The sequence below is a fragment of the Galeopterus variegatus genome, unplaced genomic scaffold (genome assembly GCF_000696425.1).
Source record: "Galeopterus variegatus unplaced genomic scaffold, G_variegatus-3.0.2 Scaffold395, whole genome shotgun sequence".
Lineage (NCBI taxonomy): Eukaryota > Metazoa > Chordata > Mammalia > Dermoptera > Cynocephalidae > Galeopterus > Galeopterus variegatus.
The window spans coordinates 133,973-157,983 of NW_007726506.1; the positions used below are offsets into that span (position 1 = coordinate 133,973).

Consider the following 24,011-nt stretch of genomic DNA (forward strand, 5'->3'; position numbering starts at 1 on the left):
AAAAAAAAAAAAAAAAAAAAAAAAAACCATATATATATTCCCCAGGTGAACTTTTCTGTTAGTGACATTTTATGGTAGAAAAATACACAAAGTTAGCTAATAAAGATGAGAGTCAAGCTGAATTGCAGAATTAATAAATTGTGTATAAGTGCAGAATTGTAGCCTAGGTATACATAGTATCTTGTCACATTTTCAAAAGAAGTTTCTAGGTATCACAGATTTTTAAGCATAAATAATACCTACCTATACATCAGAGCCTTGCCCTTCTCATTCCCCAACGCAAAGTATCCACTTCTGGGAGAAAAATCCATTGTATGAACATGAGAAATATTCTTTTTAATGACTGGGAAGTTTGAAAACACTGTACAAGAAGGAAGATGAACCTGCAGGAGATAATAAAAAGCTTTCAACTGCAATAACTGGGAACTCATCTGCCTTAAATTTTAATCTTCAGTCCATTTTTTTTTTTCTGGAGCAAAAATTCATTTTGATTGTAGCACACATGAAAGTACAGTTCTCTTAATATAGCAAAATGTTCCAAAATTAAAATTTGACCTTTAATGCACTATTAACTGAAAGGGAAGGGGAGAAAGCTTTAATGCAGCATCTAGCCAGATACCTGGGAGATTCAAATGTATGTTGAACGAATAAATGAGTTAATAAACTAAATGCAAACTCAATGGTAGTTCATATTACTGCTCTAGCTTAAGGACCACAGTAAAGACTAAACTCTGATCACGGGGAACAAATATTTTAAACATTATGAAGAGTCTGATATTTACATAACTGAAGCCGAGGCAAAGTCATGCCATGTCTTCCAATATCATAAAATTTCCTTCTTACACTTTAATTTTTCATCTACGTGATAAACTCTTTGTCTTTTGCAGTCTTTCCTCAAAGAGAGCTGAATCATGAAAACCTGATTCATCAAGTGAAACTGTTCTGACTTAGAGCCAAAAACTCACTCAAAGCCAAGCCTAAGCCTGAGGAAGGACACAGTCCTTTTCTCCAGACTCTACTTCTGGGGAAAATGGGCCCAAGTCCAAGACAGGATCGACAAGCCCTCACACAATCTGTGGATGAATAAAACCCAGGCATAGAAACAGGTGCCTTAAATAGACTATGATGGTAACAAATCTCACTTTCAAAAGTTCTCTTGCTCTTCTAAGAAATACAGCACCTTCATGTTCAAATACACAGTTGTCATTCAGCTATTTATCTTAGCAGTCTGTCATCCTCCACACTTCTAGATGAAACTGTACAATATCCAATCAAGGTGATTTTCAAAAACAAGTACTAGGTAAAACCCACTGATACATCTATCAGCTTTCGGTCAGTCACTTATCAGGCCCAGCTTCCTCTGATGTATACCTACTGGCCATTTTGTCAAGAGAGTAAAGCTTACAGTGAATCTCTAAGTCATTTTCAACTCTGCCAGAAGGCAGATTCTGCCAGCGCAGCATGACATCAATGCTAACGCATTAGTGCTAATGAGAAGTGTTCTTGACCTATTAAAGCTAAGAAGTTGGCAGTAACCCTGATTTGATCTTAACTTTTAAAGTTCTTAAACACCACTGTCTATACAGATTTCTTGAGAAATTACTTTAGGTAAATATTTTTTAAAGGCACTTAATAAAACAGATTCCTGTTTTACGAAGAGAAGCCACAATACAGATATGCATAATGTATTTACACTTAGCTTAGCAATGCCGAAATTATACGAATCTTTTGATAAGTGCCTTGGCTTCTTCATTTGTTTTGCTTAGGTTATTTTAAGTCTGCATCCTCCAAACATGCACCAACTACTATGAACCAGTGACCCAAAGCATCAGGGGAGCAAAACATTTGTCCCACCCCTGACTTTTGTTCCCATCCTATTTTATCACTCGATACTCTTAAACTGTGCCTCAAATATTTGCTCATTAACTTTCCTGACAGGACTCAAGTCTGGGGAGCTGGTTTTCTGACTCTTCCAGAACTAACCTTTCTATGTGAATACTTCCTAAGGATAATTAAATTAAACCACCTTTTTATTTACAAGCTAAGTTGTAAAAAAAAAAGGTCACATAATTTGGATTCATGTAACTTTATAATTAAATCGATTGCTAATCACAAATAAGGGCAAAACTTGGAGCACAAGACACAACGGCAATTCTTCAAAGCCCACTTTTACCAGAAGGTAGTTCCATACTTTTGTAGCTAAATAAACAGAACAAAACACCACAAATACTGTGGTAAATACACACATTTACAAAGTCTTTGATGTAAATGGTGCCCTCCTAAACATGGTGCCCTCATGCAACAAATAACCTACACTACCATACACAGTATAGTATGTGTGGCCATGCACTCACACAAAGGGCCAGAGTGCTCCTTCTGATGCAAGATAAATGCCAATTTATCAACAACTTATTTTTTTTTTTTTTTGAGACCGGCCACACCGCGCTCAGCCAGTGAGCACTGTGAGCGCACCGGTTATCCCTATATAGGATCCGAACCTGCAGCGGGAGCACCCGCACTCTCCCGAGTGCGCCACGGGCTCGGCCCTATTTTTTAATAGATCTGCAACATAACCAGCACCACTTTAGACAAGCCCAAGTACAAACTGGCGCCACCCACCTCCTCCCCTCCCCTCCCCCTTCCCTTTACAAGAAGCCTCCTGACTTAGAAACAAGTTTCCGGCTTCTGCATCACTGCAGTTCTCCACCCAGTTACATCAACCTAATGGTCTCTCCACCCCGTACATTTCGTGCCCAAAAGCTAATATAAACTCTCGCGAACCCATTGTTGGGGCTGTCCACCATTTTCAGGGCAGCCCTGGGCCCTGTGCCACTATGAGCACAGCCCAGCAGATTTCTTTCTTTAATAAAGCTTGAACGGTACCCGGCATCTTGGCTCACTTGCTTTCATTTTTAAATGTTATCTCCTCCACCGACATGGAATATGGGGATGGATGTTACAATGTCCTCCCAAGAGACTCAGTAGCATCTGTCTGCAAAGTTCCCCAGCGTAATCTCTCTCTACATTAGTGGCCTTTCCCTCAGACCAGTGATCCCCCCTTAGCAGAGAACTAGGCTGTGCTCTGACCTCTCTTTATGGTCCTGTATTAAAAGCTATAATTGGGGGCTGGCCAGTTAGCTCAGTTGGTTACAGCAGGTGTTATAACACCATGGTCAATGGTTTGGATCCTCATACTGAACAGTAATGAAAAAAAAAAAAAAAAAAGCTGTAATTGAACTATTAATTAAAAGCCTCATAAAGATCCGACTTCTCTAATTCGGAAAGATCCCTTATCTCTAACACTATTTCTGTCATGACAGTTAAGGGTCCACACATCAAAATCTAGCAAGTAAAAGCTCACTCATCCTTGATTTAATGGATAAGAAATTCCAGACTTTCTACTTCATCCAAAATTATAGATGTAATAATCATGTGACTTCTGGGTCTCCTACTGGTGTAATGGCTTAGATTTATCTTCACTGCTTTGTATTGGGATAACAAAACTGTTCGGGTCATTATAAGCAATTGCGTTTAATGATACTAACACTGTTTCACCAAGGCATTCTGAAGCTGCTATGCCTGGCTTCCTTCCATTAGATATTATGGTTGACTACCATATAAAAAATGTGATTTGGCTGTTACTAATGAATTCCTTGTGCGATTTTGCCACAAACATAAATGCTGTCATGATCACTGAAGCAAACTAGGCAGAACTAACTACTATGTGTCTTGCAGAATATATTATGTCAACAGGAGACAGATACCACGGTTTTCTAAAATAATTTAGTACCATTAAAATGATAAAAGGTTAATATGTACTAGTACACCACTCCCATTAGAGAAGGGATTTTAAAGCTGACTTGAATTAGAACCTTCTCATGTATCAAATGATGCATTCAGAGAGGAAATAAAATGCAACGCTGTATTTTTCAAACTTTTTCCAGCAGAACCCTTTCTTAAGAAAATCTTATGCAGAATCCCAACATATACCACCACAGGTAACAATGACGTTGCTCTATACACTACAGGTAGGAGCTTAGCTTCCTCCATGCTCTACTTGCCATATGAGGTCCTGTGCAGATTCTAGGGCTCTGAAGAATTCAGGTGGAAAACCACTGAATTGCTGGAAAAGAGTAATGGGATGTTGAATCACAATTCTGCTCTTTACGAACTGTTGACTTTGGGTAAATTAATAATCCTCTTCAGGACTTTTATTTGGCTCAAATTTTTTTTGTAGAATTCTTTGTAAATCTTTGTAAACTATACACTATTATACGAAGCTGATGGAATATGCAAGGCTTTATGCTGAGTGAGTAAGGTAATAATTGCAGTCTTTGTAAGTGCTTGTAATCTGATAGAATATACATAACAACAGCACAATGCAATACTGCTATTCAAAATTCTAAGCCATCTGCATACCTGGTGCCTAGAGCAAATAATAATTAAACGAATAAGGAAATTGGTTTCACCTCAAGGGTAGGAAACTTCAGGGGTGACATTTAAACTGAGCTCTGGGCCACCCGGTGGCGCACTCGGTAGAGTGGCGGCGCTCCCGCCGAGGGTTCGGATCCCATATAGAGACCAGTCCGCTCACTGGTTGAGCACGGTGTGGGCGCAACACCAAGGATTGCGATCCCGTTGCCGGTCGCGGTACGGGCGCGACACCGAGGGTTGCGATTCCGTTACCGGTCACGAAAAAAGACAAAAAGGAAAAAAAAAATTTTTTTTAATAAAAAATAAACTGAGCTCTGAGGTTGGGCACAAAAGAGTTAACATTGGCCTGAGGTTGCTATCTTTAGAAAGGCCTGCTTGGGATGGCCAGTTAGCTCACTTGATTAGAGCCTGGTGCTGATAAAGGCCTGCTTACAAGGATGGCCCTTGGATGCTATCTGGGTACTTAAGTAGTAAACACTTCCTTACACTGGTAATACCCTTTCCCTAAATGATAGGGTGGCTCAATGTGCCTATACTATTTGTATAAACAACGTGGTTTATGCTGAATACCTGGCTCTACTTCTGGGAGTCTAGAATTTTGGTACATGTTAGGCAAAGGGTACCTTCATGAACCCCCAATAAAAACCCTGCACTGAGTCTCTAATGAGCATCCCAGGTAGAAAACACTTAACCCATGTTATTACAACTCATTCCTGGAGGAATAAATGTGTCCTGTGTGACTCCATTGGGAGAAGATTCTAGAAGCTGGCACCTGGTTCCCTCCAGACTTCTGCCAATGCGCGTTTTCCCTTTGCTGACCTTGCTTGGTATCCTTCTGTATAATAAATCTTAGCCATCAGTATGATTACATGTAGAGTCTTGTGAGTCTTTCTAGTAAACCACACCTGGGAGTGGTCCTGGGGACTCCTGATACAGAGGTATATTCACAGGTATTACCTATTTAAATTGCAGTACTTTTACACAATTTGCCTCTACCCTATTAAAACAACAGGCCTTAAAAAAGGTAGATAAGGAAAAAAATTATAGAGGAATAAAGTGTTTGCCTTAAATATATTCCTTAATATGTATGCTGAAAGAAACCTCTGAAAACAAGGACCTCCACTTGAGAAGTGCTGAGAATGGACAACACAGCTCTCCCAAAAGAACTGACATAATACAAGCGTGGTGGCCATTGTGCGTCATTTCAACAACCATACTCACAAGCTACAATACTAATAATTTCAACATCAATAGAAGCCACTCTTTTAAATAATCCAACACTCTCCTTTCCTACCTTTACATGTTTCCAACTTAAATTTTAAAATCATCAATGATAAAAGGAAAGAGTAAAGAAATATTACCAATCTGACTGCTTCTTTCATTTGCTGCGAAGCAATTGCTAAGATTTCCGTAGTTGGATTGAAGGTCAGAGAAGTAACACCTGTAACCAAGTTCATTATAGCTTTTATTGGCTTTGGGTTTGTTTCCTGGAGACAAGAATCTTGATTGTATATGTTTACCACTCCACAATTAGAACTGCAAAGAGAAAAGACAACAAAACAGATTAAAAAACAAGTAAAAGGGCTTCACAACCTAAGTGAATAGAGATATAACCCCACAAACTGATATTTGCAGGAATTATATATTACAAAGAGACAAGAGGCTGGAGAGTTCATCCCAAGGCAGATGCTAAACACATTCTATCAGTTCTAGTACTGTCTTGCTACACTCTTGTTAACTCTGGCAGCTTTTCAATTGCGGGTCTAGCTAGAAAATCCAAGAAAGCATAGAATCTCCATTATTCATTCCTTCAATAAATATTTATTACATGTCAACTCTATGGCAGACACTATTAAAGTGCTTGGGATGCAAGAATGAACAAGAGACCAAGACTGCCACTTTCATGGTGTTTATAGTCTAACATTCTAATATGTAAATGATAACTGTCCTTCCCCCATTTATATCCCCCCTCCTTTCTTTTTTTATTCTATTGTGAGAATTTCCAAAACAGTAAGGAACAACAGCAGTACACCTCAGTTTTGCTTTACTGGGAATATCTACAATCAGGGATTAAATTGGAAGGGATCATCCACTCCAAGTTTACTTAAACGTTTACCAGCAATGAATTACATCCATTACTCTTAAAAAGTAAATCCTAATAACAGAACATCATTTAGTACATTAGTACTAAACTTTAAGTAAACTTTTTGATCTCAGTGATCAGACTCCCTAATGTTATTGGGTATCATTTGTAAGGTATAGGAATAAGGTACTTGTAACTCAAAGATACTTAATTCAAACCATCTTAGTCCTTTCATGTTGTTATAATGAAATACCTGACACTGAGTAATTTATAAACAATAGAGATTTATTCCTCACAGTTCTGGAGCCTGGAAAGTCCACGATCAAGATACTGGCAGGTTTGATGTCTGGTGAGGGCTGCTCTCTGCTTCGAAGACGAGCCTTGCTGCTATACCCTCCCAAGGGGACAAACACTGTGAACTCACATGGCAGAAGGGACCAAACCCACTATTTCAAGCCTTTTATAAGGCCCTCATCTCATCATGACTTAATCACCCCCTAAAAGCATCCTCATGACTTAATCACAGAGCCCTCATGACTTAACCACCTCTTAAAGGTCCACCTCTTAATACCATCATGTTGGCAATTAGGTTTCAACACAGGAATTTGGGGGGACACACTCAGACCATAGCACAAACTTGATTAGTAATTACAACATAAACCTGAAAGATGCAATAAATTCAGCCTCAGTCTCACAAGTGACAAACAGAGATTCCACTAAGTGTACTCTTTCCTACCACTCAAACATCCTCATTTATTCACTTACTACTTGTTGCTTGATGTCAATGAGCCAGGCACAACTTTCATGTGAAAGACCCTATAGCTTGACACTGTAGCAAACACACAAACGATACGTTAGAATTATTTAATTCTGTAAAGTCTTCCAACTACTTACATACACATTTTCTCATTTGAATCAAGTAATTTAATTAGAGCTAATCTTGCTTAGTCTATACCAACCACTCACAAGGAACATATACATCCTCGGTTTATAGAATTTTGTTATGAACTGAATGTTTGTGTCCCCCCAAAATTCTTATGTTGAAATTCTAACTACCAATATAATAAAATTAGGAGGGGAGGCTTTGGGAGGTGATTCGGTCATGAGCATGAAGCCTCATGAATGGGATGAGTGCCCCTATAAAAGAGACCCCAAAGAACTCATTCACTCGCTTTCCACCATAGAGAGTAAAGCGAGAAATCATGCATCTGCAACCCAGAAGAGGGCCCTAACCAGAACCCAACCATGCTGGCACCCTGATCTCAGATTTCCATCATCCAGAACTATGAGAAATAAATTTGTTTTTATTAGCCACCCAGTCTACGGTACTTTGTTACAGCAGCCTGAACTGAGTAAGGTAAATTTCATCTTTTCCTTATATATAATTTTTGACTGGGATCAAAATACCTACTCCTTGTGCTTATTTTATACTAAATCTGTTCTTGCTGAAAACTGATTTATGCCTAAATCCATCTTAACTAAGAATGATAAATTATAATCCATACAACTCTTCTAAATATCAATTTTAGATCAAATCTTACCATCAAGAACATCAGCAGCTCCTTAAATAACGCCTATTCTTATTTGACCATTGCTTAAATTTGTGTAACAAAATGGCACAATTATTTTTATATATGGAAACTTACTCTTACAGTTGAATATACCTGATTCTAACATGCTGCTATAACTGGTGAACAAATATTTGTTGAATGATATCCATATGTCCAGCAGTGTGTAAAGTGTCACAGGAATACAGAATATCAGAAAAAATATACCTGCATAAAATAGCGAGATACAAGAGAACATAATACAACTCTAAGTTCTATCTAAGACCTGGAACCTCAAGAAGGGAAATGGTATGAGATGAAGTTGCTCCAGATGAGCTTTGTGGAAGAGCTAGAACTCAAGCTGGGGAAGGCAAACATTAGGTGGGAAAAAAAGGATATCATAGGTGAGAAGAAGAGCAGGAACAACGAGAGAAATAAGCTAGAAATAAACCTGAACTCCTACCTAAAGAATGACGTGACTGTTATCTTCCCACCCGACCACAGCTGACTGAACTAGAAGTGAGCTCCTGAATCAAGGGCAGTCAATCCACTAAGCAATCAGCAACCATGGAGTGTCCTGCCTGGTATACAAGTTCTTTGCAAACAGGAATGATAGCCATTAGGCAGATCAATATCTCTCTTAAGAACTGGGACTAGGAACTATGGTACTGATGGTGGTGGTGGGAGTACAAGCTGAAAACACATCTAGAGTGAGCACATAAGGGCCACAGATAAATTAATACTCTGAGCAAGAAGGAACTATAAAGTAGAACAGTGATTATTAACCAGGGGCAATTTTGCACACACACCCCCCCAGGGGACATCTGACATTTTGATTGTCACAACTGGGAATTGAGGAAGTGAAGGTGAGCTACTAGCATCTAGTGAGGAGAGGCCAGGGATGCTGCTAAACATCCTACAGTGAATAGGACAGGTCCCACAACTGAATTATCCAGTCCAATTTATCAATAGTGCCAATGTTAAAAAAAAACGTGAAGTGGAGGAAAAAATGCGAACAAGTGACTGGTGCCCACACTTCATAGTGCATAGGCAGCACTTAACGTATTAAAAAGTAGATTCCTGAGCTTCATTCATGTGCCCACCCTCCAACCCCAGCGTTCTGGCACACAGCTAGAATAGAGCCCAGGAATCTTGGTTTTTAGCAACTACTTTGAGTATTCTGATGCTGCAGAGGGTTTAAGTGCCACACTTAGAGAAATACTTGAGTATGAGGCAAACTGATAAGGGCGAGAGCAATGCAAAAAGTCAAGGAGAGAAGCTGTAATACTGTAACAGCGGCACATAAACTGCTGCTGAGGGACTCAGCAACAGTCCTGTCCCTAGGCCCACATGAATCCTTCTGATACCTAAACTCTATTCCTGCCTGTGTGGCCTCATATATAGCTGTTTTCTTCTCCTTCATTGCCATGTGATGGTGGCCTGAAGAAGTCCACTCCTCCTAAATTAAGAGTTTAAGACACAACCATATTCACCATAGCCACAGATGCCCTACAGAAACCTCTAACTAAATAAATTAAAAACAATTCAGGGCCGGCCCGGTGGCGCACTGCTACAGTGCGCCGCTTGAGAGCACGGCAGAGCTCCCGCCGAGGGTTCGGATCCCACATACAGACCGGTTCCCACTCACTGGTTGAGCGAGGTGCGGGTGCAACACCGAGGGTTGCGATCCCGTTGCCGGTCCTGGTCCGGTACGGGCGCGACACTGAGGGTTGCGATCCGTTGCCAGACACGAAAAAAGACAAAAAAAGGAAAAAAAAAAAAACAGAACTCAAATGCTCTCCCTTGCTGAATTGTCTAAGACTGAGCTCTACTGATTCTTCTCTCATCCTCACTGGCCTTCATGGTCTCCACTGCCTCTTGCCCCCAGGGCTCTATTTTCAATCTACCTCCAGTGTCTCACTCATTTCATTTACTCCCATGGACACCCATCACCCGTCATGTCCAAATCAGTGTCTTTAGGTCTAATTCCACACTGCACTTCTAACTGCATGTGGGCATGGCCACATGAATGCTGTCTTCCAACACACCTCCAAGTCCTCCTCCTCCCCCGTTCAATGACAATTCCTCTCTTCTGGGTGCTCAGCTGCTTCTCTCCCACTCCCCATTTTCTAAGCAGTTATCAAATGTCAGAAATGTCCTCTGCCTATCTCCACTAATCCCATTCCCACTGCCTTAGTGATTACCTGTTTACCTGATGTCTGCCTATTACTGCAGTGACCTTGCACCCCTTCCTTCCCTTTCTAGAGGCTTAAAACTTTGCTTAAGATTCCTTAAGAATAACTTTAAGATTCTACACACTTAAATAGCCTTTGGCCAAGCACATCAGAGTTCAGTTACGCTGAAGGGCAATTAAAATTAAATGAGTTTAAACTACCAGTACTAGATTCTTTCTTGTTTGGGCCCTTCAAAAGGTATTAATAAAAAGTGACACAAAAAAGAAGGGGCAAGGACCAGAAAAAGACCAACTTCATTGACTTCAGAAATGTGAATGACAGTCACTTTTGTGCAGTATTCTTGCTCCCCATAGGGGCAAAAGTAGTTCTGCTTAAAATTACTTATAATTAGTTTAAACACCAGTCTTCATCTTAAAGGAGCTCTGTTCACAGAAGATCTGCTAATCATGAATTCCTACCATAGTGCAAACTACTATAGCAAGTACTTGGCTCATGCTGAGATGTCCCTCCCTACAGGTTTGACACAGTATGGTGACTATCGGTAAAAAAGAAAAGAAAGTGGCCTTAACCAGGGTACACCAACACCAAGTTATCTGTCACTGTCCTACTGCCCAGGACAGATCCACATGAGGCTAGCCTGGGCTCCAAGCTCCACAGCCTAGTTCTACCTGCCTTTCCTTGCATGCCCCAAAGGTAGTAAGTAGGCTGGCCAACTTCCAAGTGCTGGTGGGATATTTACAAGCAGTTTCCCCAGTTTTAACCTTGAAGGAAGGAATGAAGCGAACAAAGAGTACAGAGTATGCTATGTTTCTGGACAGTAAAACCCACTTGATTTCCCACCCCAGGGAGGATTTGACTGAAATCTACTTACGACTCAATTGTGTATGGTCTAAGAAAGTCATAAAACCTATTTCTTGAAGTTAAAGAATTACAGGTGCTAATGAGTGAGTTGGTAAGACAGCTTAGAATTACTGGTAAGTATCCAAAATCTCTTGCTCCCATCCTGTGTATTTAGCATCAAGTAGGAGAACAGAACCATCTTTTCCCCAGTGTAATAACCATTTTCTCCAGTAATAACAGAATTACATGTGCTTTAGACAGTATTTTTAAAGTTTCTACAATACTAACACATGGCATTTCCAAAGAATATGTTTTTGGTTTATACCACCGAGCTAAATGAAGGAAAAAATGCTTTAAGTACCTTTAAGACTTAAACCCAAAGTTTACTAATTCTACCTCCTTATCAATGACAAGAAGCTAAAAATAGTAACAGAAAAACCTGATGTGACCAAACAGATATTTCAAATACAGGAAAAAATACAATGATATAATGAAGTCCAATATCTTCTTTGCTAAAGAGCTGATAAATTGTCATTAATATTATTATTAAACACTGCATTAAAGTCAATAAAACGCAAAAGGCTCACCTGGGTTTATAAATTACTTATTACTGAGTAGTCTGTAAACAGAACTACTCATGTACCATCTACTGTATTCAATTCCTTAATATTTTCTCATTAGCACAATGTGATTAAGGTCATAAGATCTCTCTACTTACCCACAGGCCACATACTGTCCATTCCTAGATGTGGCAATGCTTAATCCATATAAACTGCCTTCATCGACAAATCTGTTAAGGCACTTCCTAGAGTTCACATCCCAAACATAAACTTCCCCATCCCCTGAATGAAAGAGCCAAGAAAGGGTTTGGTTAATTTTGCTTTAAACTTGAAAGGTAAATAAACTGACTATTCTGAGTCCCTCTTTAATAGTACAAGGGACTACAAACATAAAGATCTATTATAATCCCCCTACTTCTAGAAAAACCACTAAAAATATTTCTTATATACATTCACCTATGTAGAAAACTGCATTAGTCTTTAATATACAATATCTTTACATTTAGAGTAAAAAAAAAAAATCACAAACTCTCAGTTTTAATTAAGCTTTTAGGAAAAGCTTCAACACTCTACTAAGATAAATTTTGTACCAAAAACTTGAAAAAAATAAATTACCATCCACCAGCATAGCTCATCCAACATCTATTATTTACAAGTGTTAGAGTGCCTAATATACAAAGCTAGGTGATTTAGATACCAAATTGTTGATGAAAATGATGGAGAGGAAGTGAAGAAAGAACTGATCATACCACAAGGAATTTATAATTTAACTAAAAAGACACAATTTATCTACTACTAAGTCATTTAGATAATAGGAAATGCTAAATGTGAGGTCACAATAAGCACACATAGTTTAGAGAAGGGAGAACCACATGTGCCAGATAAAAGGGGATATTAAATCTGAAGACACCACAAATATTTTCACGATGTGGCCATATAAATGCCTAAATCGGTCCTCCTTCTTTTTTCCCTCTCTCTAGCACTGGATACTTCCCCACACTCACTACACATTTCTGTAATGACCTTGCAACCATCTCAAAGACGGCGCCTCACTCCCTATTTTACCTCTTCCTTGTCTGTGGACATTGCTCTAAAGTTCAACCTTCTACAAGTACTCTTATTCTCCCAATAAGAATTCAGTGAGTCTCACTGTTTCAACTATTTCCTTGACAAATAAAAATTTCCAGGCTAGAGTAAGGGTGCAGGCTGAGCAGTAGGAAAACATTATTTGGGAAAACTGACCAGGGCCAAACTAAAAAAACCTTTGCCTTACATGTTTTTCTGTGATGTCACAATAATGGAAAGTGTTTAATGATTAGTCTATCAATAGGACTAAAACAGGAAGAGAAGGGTTCAAGGGCAGGAAGATCACCTAGACAGCAAGTGCATTAAATGGTCATGAGTAGATGAAGACTTAGGGCAAAAGAGGCAACAATGAATCCACGAAGAAACAAAAAGATAGAACTGGTAAAGTTGAAAAGATAAAAGGTAAATTCTTTATTCAACTCTCCTTTTTATCACAAAATACTCCTTATATAAAACACTGCAGTATGAACAATATGATGCCAATCACATAAACTACTCCATACAGAAGAAAAGCAGGAGGAAGGAGATCAAAATGTAAACTACCCCTAACTTACCAAGGCTCAACTTTTCATTACTCCTTCCCTGCTTTTTAGGACCTTTCTTATGGTAAATTAGACTTCCACAGTCGTGACCAAATTTGTAAAATATTTCACATCTGTATCCAATTCATATACCAAATTTCAGCACCTCTGCTGACCAATCCTCCACCTCTTCTCCCCATTCTGGCTCTCCCGTGATCAAGGAATCAGGAATTTTACTCTGAACCAATATTTATTTATTCCTTACTTCTCACAAAACCTAGCATAATAAAGGGAATATAGATGCTGCTGACCTTATCAGTTGATTAAAAAAATACAAATGTAAACTCAATTTTGTGGAAGTTTGACTCTAGGGAAAAAACAGAACAAAAATTACATGAAAGTGAATGCTAAAATTAATCCTTTTAAAAAAAAGTTTAAACTTTTCAAAAAAATTAATGCTATATTACCAAATGCCCCTAGATGAGGTAAAATGAAAATTATGCTAACAAGCCTTGCATAAATTGGAGAATACTACACAAGGTAGAACCACTCTAATGCCTCCCACTACCAAACGGAGCATGAGCCACACTGACAGTATGTAGCTGTCCCAAGAGACGGTCTCCAAGATCCCTTGGGATAAGGAGTAAGAATCAAAGAAGACACAGGACAGTCAGGAACGTAGAAAGAAACGCAGGAAAATGAAAGGTCAGAGACTCTAAGGGATGATAAAGACTCAGTCAACAAAGCTACAGAAATGTCAGAGAAATGAAAGGAAGAGAACCCAACATGCTATCCAAGTCAAGAGGGCACTGCTAAAAGAAAAGGGGTGACGCCAAGTCAACAAGGAAGAGAACCCAACATGCTATCCAAGTCAAGAGGGCACTGCTAAAAGAAAAGGGGTGACAATTCTAAATAACTTGCAAAAGGAAAGTAAGAAACCCTTAAAATGAATCATCTTTTAAATAAGCATTTTCTTCCCATTCTTTGCCCTACCATGTTAACACAGCATGACAACTGAGTAGCCCTTCACTGTCACTATGTTAACACAGCATGACAACTGAATAGCCCTTCACTGTCACTAGCTAGTAAATGAGAAGGCAAATGGCAACAGAAATGAATTCTAAAAATAAACCTGATTTTCTAACTAAAAAAGAAAAGTTTAAGATTAAACACAGTTTTTGATTACACTTGAAATGTAAGAACATCCAAAGCTTCTCTCATATCGTTAGCTTACCTGAAGAGGTGTATATTTTCTTGCTATCTGAAGAGAATGTGGACGCTGCAACCATTCCATTAATTTTCATGCTGCCAAGCAGTTCTTTGGTCTAAAAGAGTAAACGTTACTTATCCAATTATTAGGAGGTGTATGGAAGAATCACACTGTGTAGAATAAAAACAATCTAGTTCTGTTTTCTATCATCTACTCCACTTTGTTTTTCCCTAAACTCAAAAGCTCTCCCCCAACTGCCCACAACTTCCCCCAAAGTCCCACTTGTGTTCCTCTGCTTGAGATGCAGATTTAAGGACACATGGGTTAAGGTTCAAGAAAACCCCTACACTAATGCCTTATCAGAGAAGAACAAGCAACAATTAATGTCTCACCTTCACTGACAGCAAATGAACATAACCAGCAACACCATTTATGAGCAAGAAGGACCCATCTGGAGAGACTTCAAAGCTCCTCACTATCTTCTCTTTCAAACCTATGAAAGAAGATGAATCGAATAAACAAGATTTAATTTGGTTTTCAATAAAGCTATCTTCTACTGACAATTCAGAGTTTCTTACCTCTTTATCTAAGTGCCTCAAATTAAACAAAACCTAGGCTCAGATTCTAAATAAGTCATGCACCACTGAGTATGACCCAAACATAAGGTCACTACAAAGTGCTTAGCAAACTTCTCTTCTTTGTCTTGATTAACATTCACTGCTTTAATTGCAGGCCAGAGATTCAGCTCACCAAGGAGGAAACTTATTAACTGATTTTCCAAACATAAGCAGTAATACTTCTAATTAACTAAAAGGATAAAGGATACTTCTTTGCCACAAAGTTCACTACCAGAAGGGAAATACACTGCCATTAGAGACAGACAAAAACACAACAACATATATAAACTAGTTGCAGGCCACCTACTAAGCATCCCATGATGAATACGAGTCTAATTTTTAACTTTGTAGGTCTAAAAAAATTCACAACATGTTAGTGTATTCAAGAGTTGATCAGCTTCTCAGGATGACACTTATGTAACCAAGTAATATGAGCTAGGTATATCAACCAGAGTCAATTTCTTTACTTACAAAGGGACATGTCCCTTCTTCCACGCATGAAAGGTTCATACTGACTATGCAGGTGACTCCTTCTGATATCAGGATGCTTAGAGAGCAAGTTACCCATTAAAAAGTTACCTATTAGGATACATAAGAATGGGTACAACTGGCTACCTGCAGGGAAGGGAAGTAGGCGGCCAAGGAGATAGAGCAGAAGGGACATTTCACTACCCACCCATGTAAACATACTATATGTAAATATACTGTCTAGTTAAGAAAAATAAATAAATATTTTTTAAAATTAAGTTGCCAAGTTAAAATATTAATTAGAGAAAAAGTATTTAGCAAAATCTGATGAAGTGACCTTGTTCCCTTACAGGAAAATGCTGGTTAGGGCTCCTACAGACCATCTCTATCCTGGTAAGTCTTTGCTGAGATGGTTCACATTACTACAAACTGGACATCCCACTCTAGTCCTGACTCCCAGAGGGTACAATCTAGATCTCTTGATTAGACCCATGTTCCTGGTATCAATTAGGACACATATTTCCAATCAGTGGAGTTACTTCTGATGACCAGTCTCCTTCACTATGCAGGGTACTTCACAATTCCTATTGAGGGTAATTTTAATCCTAAATTTTGGATAAACCTTATATTCATAGAAACAGTTCCAAACATAAGAAAAATATTATTACTTGATGAGACAGGGAACAGAGACCAGTTCCAGCAGAGTGTGAAGCTACAGCTGGAAACCCCTCCAGACCTAAACCTAACAGCACAGTATCGGGCAGTGGGAATGCAAGGGTGAACTAACGAGTGTTCACCTTGGCACCCACCATGGGGCCCCACTGCAGCCCTGGAGGGATACAGCCCACACAGGCACCAGGAGAGCAACAGTGAACAAAGTCCCATCACACTGTGCAGGACCAGTGTGAATACAGACCCAATGTGGCAGCCACAGAGGTACGGTGCCAGAGGACTCGTTACACAGTGCACTGCTCTCTGCCTGCAGGTGGCTGGAAAACCTTACTCTTTTGGCCTTCGCAAGCCTGCTATTTTTGGCCAATTCAAGAGAGGGAGCTATCTTCAAAAAGGAAATACTAGACTTCTGACAAATAAGGACAGATAGCTTTAGCAATTAGTTAGAAAAATAAGAAAAATAACTGTATTTTCACCCAAAGCTTACATTATTTTATACTAGTTGTTAAGTATATAGCATTTTGCTTTTAGCCATATTAAAAAACAGTAACAATAAATGCCAGTATCAGTATCACAGTTGTTCTTCACAAATGCCTTTTTGGCCAATTCAAGAGAGGGAGCTATCTTCAAAAAGGAAATACTAGACTTCTGACAAATAAGGACAGACAGCTTTAGCAATTAGTTAGAAAAATAAGAAAAATAACTGTATTTTCACCCAAAGCTTACATTATTTTATACTAGTTGTAAGTATATAGCATTTTGCTTTTAGACATATTAAAAAACAGTAACAATAAATGCCAGTATCAGTATCACAGTTGTTCTTCACAAATGCTGGACCTTTCAAAATAGGAGCCAGATAAAATTTATAATATGACCTAGGGAAAGAAATTACAATGCTTTAAATATGTCAGATATAAATCTTTTTATAGATTTGTAAATGAGATTTTTTTTAGGTCAAGGCATGAGCAACTGGTAAAAAAAAAAAAAAGAAATGGCCAATTTAATTAGGATAGAGCCAATAAAATTAGGACAGAGCAATTTAACTAGGATCAAGTGGACTGACCAACTGTGATCAGACAGATTACACGCTGTTCTTAACAATGGCCGTGGTTGCCATTAATTGAGCATTTACCATATGGTAGGTGCTAAGTTAGGAACTTTAAAAAAAAAAATCTCTTTTAATGTCTATGACCCTCTGAGTTCACAGAAAGAGAAAACTGAGGCTTGGAGATTACTATGCCATAATGCTTAAAATCAAAATTGCTGCCTGACCAACAAATGTGATTCCCAAATGGCCAAATCCCTTTTACTTATTTACTGAGAACAAGACATCTCTCTGAAGAGTTGTCCTTCTCAGTGATGAACAGAAACTGCTTCTGGAGTTCTACCTAATTATCTGTGTTTCTTAACCTTTTTGTGCCATGGGCCCTTCAGCAGTCTGGTGAAGAATGTGGTGCCCTTCTCAAAACAATGATCACTCAAAACATTCATAACTGATGGACATGCTCAATTTCAGTTAGAGGTTAACAAAAATAAGGATGTAATGTTTTTCCCATCTGACTTCACAGGACCCTGAATTCTATCCAAAGAATTGTGAGAGTCCACGGACCCCATGTAACCAACCCCAGGTCATGAACCCTAACAGGTTAACGGATGCACCATTTACATCGATTTTGTATTCTTCGTTTATCAAACTAGCATTTATGACAACCAAGTGTCTGCATACATATAAGGCTTGCATGTCCTAACTAGTCAGCAATTTTTCCCCTCAGTCTAATGTCCTTAATTAATTTCTTGAGTTATTTATGGTTTTAAAATGATGAGAGACTGAGAACAGTGCTAAGTAACATACCACCACCACAAAAAAATATATACTGACCTTATCATTACTGTTATCATTATTACCAAGCTATGCTTACTAAGCAGAGAGAAGGGGAAATGAAATATTGGGAAAGAAAGATAAATGCCGTGTCTCAAAAGCAGCCGGTGACTGGATACACACTCCTGCACACCTAGTGATCTCTACCCTGGATCTGCTAACGGTATATTAGCCAACCCCTACTGTACTTTTACCCAAGATGCAAGATAAGGAAGGAGCAAAGTCCATTCCTTTTGACTAGTGAAATGACATGCAAAAATAATAACTACTACATATTGTTTTCGATTTCAATATGAGGAGATTGTTTAAAGCTTTTCAACAAAGTGATGTCCATGGATCAGCAGCATCAGCATCACCTGAGGGTTTGTTAGAAATGCAGAATCATACAGAATTAGGTGATTCATACACACATTAACTTCTGAGAAGCCCTGGTTTAACACGTGATTAGATAAACCAAGAACCTACTTGGAAAGGATCATTAAAGGTATCAGGGAACACAGAAGAGAGAAGACTGGAAACACTGAAAACAAACATCATATAATCCTTCTAAAATTGGCCTTATTCACTTTCAACTACTAGTAGAAAAATGGCTGTACAGACCTACTCTTGTCCTTTACAACCACACACATATGTGCTTTAATAAGGAGACGGCCAGGGAGCTGTGACATATGCCAACACTACCTCCCAAGATTTATCACATTAACCCAGCTTACCTCACTACAAGGGCTTTGCTTCTCAAAGGATTTGTGAAGGTGTAACTGTATTTTGTGGTAATGGAGGTAGAGGAATATAGGGGAAGAACAGGTAAGGTAGAGGTAGGTAAATTTTCACCTGATTAAAAAAAGTTTATTTTCTAAGTAGTTCAACCTTTAAAATATATAAGTACCTCCAAAAGCAGTGCTTTATTTCCTTTAAGTATAAATCAAATTATAACAACACTAGAACTAGAGGGTATCCAAATTTCCTGACAATCAGAGTGGTGGAACAATGTGGCCAACGAAGTGGAACTGGGTCTTCTAACTCCCTGGATCATGCCTTTTCTGCTGTATCAATTGCTAACTTTACAGCCAAGTATTTGCAACTGCTTTTCCGGTCTAAGGTATGCATATTTCCAAATTATGATGTTTCCATAAGTGCTCAATAAAAAGTCAGTTAACTGGTTTCATTCAAACATATTATCTCAACAACAAAATGACATTTTCCAAATACCTTAAATAAAGAAACTCTCAATTTTACAAATCTTATGGGGTGAAAAAGTGGTTATAAACACTGTTAAATGAACTCAGGTTGGGGGGGAGATATTTGGCTGCATGTTCAATAGAAACCTTACCTCTCACTTGATGCACAGGAATTAACTTTCCAGCTAGCATATCATAGACATAAAGAACCTTGCTGTGGGTACTCGTAGCTAAAACCTCTTCTCCATTAGCACTAAAACAAGCTTTAAAGATTGGAAACTTTTCCAAATAGATGCTCTGGATTTTAGGATTTGTTTTTCCATCGACCTATAAGGAAGAACAAAAAGTTTCTTTGGTTTTTTTTTCCATGGGCCCTGTATCCTCGAAGTAAACACTTTCACCACAAGTTTTCGTTCAGAAATGCATACCTGAAATAGTGATACAGCATTATCTAATCCAGCGACCATCACAACCTGTGCACAAGGATGGAACTGCACAGACGAGATCCGAGCGCTAGTAGGACGTTCAGCATTAGCATGCTGGCAGTTCTTCATCTATGAAAAAAGAAAGCTGGAATTTTATCAGTTCAGATGGGTTAACATCATTTTCTTTACAGCATGAAGAAAAAGCATTATAGTTTATAATGCAGAAGAAAGTGCATTGGAATAGTAACTAAAAGAACACAGCTCTGGCACCAACTAGCAAGTCACTTTACTATACAAGAATCCATTTTTACCGTCTTTCAAATGAAGGGGTTATTAAATCATTAAGGTCCTTTCCTAAATAAATCTAGAAGTCTAGAGAACACAGCTCTGGCACCAACTAGCAAGTCACTTTACTATACAAGAATCATTTTTACCATCTTTCAAATGAAGGGGTTATTAAATCATTAAGGTCCTTTCCTAAATAAATCTAGAAGTCTAAATTTATTAAGCCTTCTTGGGGCACTACTACACATATAGTCATCTACATCCATTTAGGTTAGGAGAGTTTCACTTCTGGAGCAATTTTACTTAAAATGCCTACTTTGGCATCTTTGCATTCATAGCACAAATACAAGAAGCACTATGTAGTAGTGCCCACAGTTCTATGGTTGGCACAGACTGCTTATCTTCTCCTCAGGGTACATGGTACTAGTTTAAATAATGGTGACCTCATGCATTACTTGGACTATTTTTGGTTATTTCTTTTGTTTTTCAAAAAAAACAAAAATTCAATGAAAAACAAAGTGAATATTATATGTATGTTTTGTTTATAACCACTGAAGTTAAACTTTTATGGGAACTGCATTTTCAGTAGAGGTGAATTCACCCTATGAGGAGCTAAATGAATTGCCCGCATAATTTACCATAATAGGTCCCCCTGCCCCATTCAAAACACACACACACCATTGTATAACAGGGAAAAATATCTGTCACAGAGAAACCTGTTAATTTGGCTAATATTTAATTAAAGCATTGTGGTGGGTAGGAACTTGGTTATGACAATGAACAAGCTAGACACAGTGATAAGTTAGAAGGTAACTAATGTAGGCCGCTTTAAGGTGCCTACCCTACACCTTATGTGATTAGTTAGAAGGTAACTGATGTAGGCCACTTTCTAAGTTGCCATTTGAGCAGAGAGGTAAGAATGAGCTAGCCATTAGCAGTACTTGAAGAGCAGTCAGACAGAAGGAAGAACAAGCACAAAAGCTCAGAGGACCTTCCAAGAGAGAACCCACATGTTCAAGAAACAGAAAAAGACCTGCGTGGCTCAAGTAGGGAATAAGGGTAAAGAGATGTGAGATGAGACTGAGGATGCAGGCTGAAGCCAAATCATGAAGGGCAGTATAAGCTATCATAAGGTATTCAGAAGTTTTCAAAAAGCAATGAAAAGTGACGTAGCCTGATGTTTTATTTTCAAAAGATCCCCCTGGCTACTATATGAAGAATGGTTCAGGAAGAGGTAGGGTGGAAGCAGAGAGACCAGTCACGAAGCTACTGCAGTATAGTATGCCAGGTGAGACGACAGTAGGTGTAGCCTAGGCTAGTGCCAACAGAAATGAACAGAAATTCAAAAGGAGAAATTAAACAGGATTCCTAGAATTACTGGGTACATAGTTTAACATCTCTTAAACATTTCAGCAAAAGGAAAAACACCTAACATAAATATTTACCAAGGCAGAAGGACAGCAAACACATTTAATCCCACAGATAATAGGAATCCATATGTCTATAACTGAGGAGACTGGATTTCAGAGGTAAGTAGCTGGATAGCCCCCAACTTCACTGACTCTCACCTTCAAGATTCCTCTTGGAAGAGAAGTTGATGTGGATATGAAATTGCCAGTCCGTTGCAACAAATCATCTTCATCCTCTTCACTTTCATCTAAGTCAAACAAACCCACAAAGCCGATCTTTAGAATCATTGAGATCAATGAGATGGCCCTCTACCTACCCCAAACTTCTACATTTCCAACTTCAACTCCCCTCCTGGCCCCCCAATCTCGATCACTTTTTTAAAGTTGCAATTGGTAAAAGCAAAACAACAAAATACATTTAAAGGCAAGGAAAAAGATGACACATGGCTTAAAATATATAGCTAAAATCAAAGCTGGACTCTGGAATGAAAGACTAGCACATATACAGATGATGACTAAAAGAAGATAAAGTGAAATAAAAGTTTGAATAAAGCCAGCATTTCATTTTAAAAGAGCAATTTGTAATTATGGCAAAATTGGCAATAGGTTGGACAACAAACCTAGCTTAACAACTCACATGAAAAAGAACTTTTAGCTGACCGAAAGATCAGTGTCAACAAACCGTACACCAGCATTTCAACGAGAGCTAACAGGGCTGCTTTTCCCCCAAGATGACTGATGATTCTAGCAGAGAAAGCAGAAGCTGATCGGATTTTTTTAAAAAAACACTCATGGGGCTAGGAAGGCAAAAAACAGCACTAAAATGTCCTCTAAGCTTCTTGAGAGGGGCACCAACCGTGCTACACCTAAATTAAAGGTGAAGTCAAAGAATTATTAAAAAAAAAAAAAAAAAAAAAAAAAAACTTCCAAGAACCGAAAGCCTGCTTTCAATCTTTACAATCCCTCATTAGAATAAGATGCTCTGGGATTGCTAGTGCCCCCTGCCCAGCTACCTACCCAGAAACAAACACAAACCATCATTCTGTATCTAATTAATCCATATTATTTTTCATATGTAATATCCAGCACTCAGTGAAATATAACCAGGCCAATATTGATGAGATATTTGATAATCTGACTAAAAACCAAAACCAAACCAAAAAAACCAGACAATCCCCACCAAGGATCTAGATAATGAAGATACCAGACACAAACTTTGACACTATGTGATATGTTCAAGAACAATGAGAATTGAGCCAGATCAAGGATATTAAAAAGAATAAAGGTGGGGGTGGGGGGTGGATTCTAGAACTGAAAAGACATAATGTAATTAAAATTAAGCCCCCAATGGCTGTTTCTAACAGTATATCAAAACTAGCTGAAAAGAGAGTTAGAGGTCTGGAAAATGGATCTGAAAAAATATACAAACTAAAGTACAAAAAGAAAACACAGAAAAGAACACAAGAACATAGAATAAGTTAAAAACACTTAACATACATACAATTGGTATCCAGAAGGAAAGAAAGGAAGACTGGAACAGAAACAGTATTTAAAGAGACAACAGGTGAGAATTTTCAAAATTTACAAAAGACATCAAGCCAGATTCAAAAGCACTATGAAGCACAATAAAAAGCAAGTAAAACTAATGGGGGGAGGAGAATAAATTAACAAAACAGCAGTAACAACAAAACAATCCATAATATTAACAAATTATTGTTGGTTTTTGGAGATACGTGATGTTAATATTGTGGGTATGTTTAAAAGGGAGTATTTCTTTTTAAAAAATTCAATGAAGTATTTGCAGATAAAAAAATAACACATTAGGGGCCGGCCCGGTGGCGCACTGGATAGTGCGCCGCTTGGGAGGCGCGGCGGCGCTCCCGCCCGAGGGTTCGGATCCCACATACAGACCGGTTCCCGCTCGCTGGCTGAGCGAGGCGCGGGAGCAGCGCCGAGGGTTGCAATCCCGTTGTCGGTCCCCGGTCCGGTATGGGGGCAACACTGAGGGTTGCGATCCATTGCCGGACACGGAAAAAGACAAAAAAGACAAAAAAAAAAAAAATAACACATTAGAGGTAACTATGAAACTGAGTTCTAGTCACCATTCTGCCAATGGTGAATTGTGACAAGTCATTTTCTCTCTCTGAACCTCCATTATCTACAAAATGAAGGTACTAGACTAGGACATCCAGAAGGGTAGCAGACTGGCAAACTGTTGACTTAATCCATTTCCTCCTTCTCCTGGGCATAAAGCCAAACTATATTTCCTACCATACTGTGCAGTCAGTGTGGCATCGTGATTGAGTTCTCACCAATAAAATATAGACAAAAGTATCATGTACCATTTCCAGGAGAGGACAGTAAAAACCTCTTTTTGGGTAAATGTCTCCATCAGTGTGGCATCGTGATTGAGTTCTCACCAATAAAATATAGACGAAAGTATCATGTACCATTTCCAGGAGAGGACAGTAAAAACCTCTTTTTGGGTAAATGTCTCCTCCTCTATAAGCCAACTGGAGGTCAACATCTTGGGCAACTTTGGAAGACCAGGCTGAAGATGCAGAACCTCTATAAACCTGGGTCTCCAAAGTAGAGCATCACC

At 38.7% G+C, this 24,011-nt stretch overlaps 1 protein-coding gene across 1 annotated transcript in view; it reads right to left on the reverse strand.

Moving 5' to 3' along the window:
- Positions 1-169: 169 nt before the first annotated feature.
- Positions 170-24,011, reverse strand: part of UTP18 (UTP18 small subunit (SSU) processome component homolog (yeast)) — a 33,903-nt gene continuing 10,061 nt past the window's right edge. The window contains exons 5-12 of the mRNA XM_008568290.1: positions 21,569-21,657; positions 19,719-19,844; positions 19,443-19,617; positions 14,869-14,969; positions 14,501-14,591; positions 11,818-11,941; positions 5,796-5,970; positions 170-383 (exon numbers count right to left, since the gene is read on the reverse strand). Of these exons, the coding sequence (XP_008566512.1) occupies positions 240-383; positions 5,796-5,970; positions 11,818-11,941; positions 14,501-14,591; positions 14,869-14,969; positions 19,443-19,617; positions 19,719-19,844; positions 21,569-21,657 (1,025 nt within the window). The 3' untranslated portion in view covers positions 170-239. The remainder of the gene's footprint in view (positions 384-5,795; positions 5,971-11,817; positions 11,942-14,500; positions 14,592-14,868; positions 14,970-19,442; positions 19,618-19,718; positions 19,845-21,568; positions 21,658-24,011) is intronic.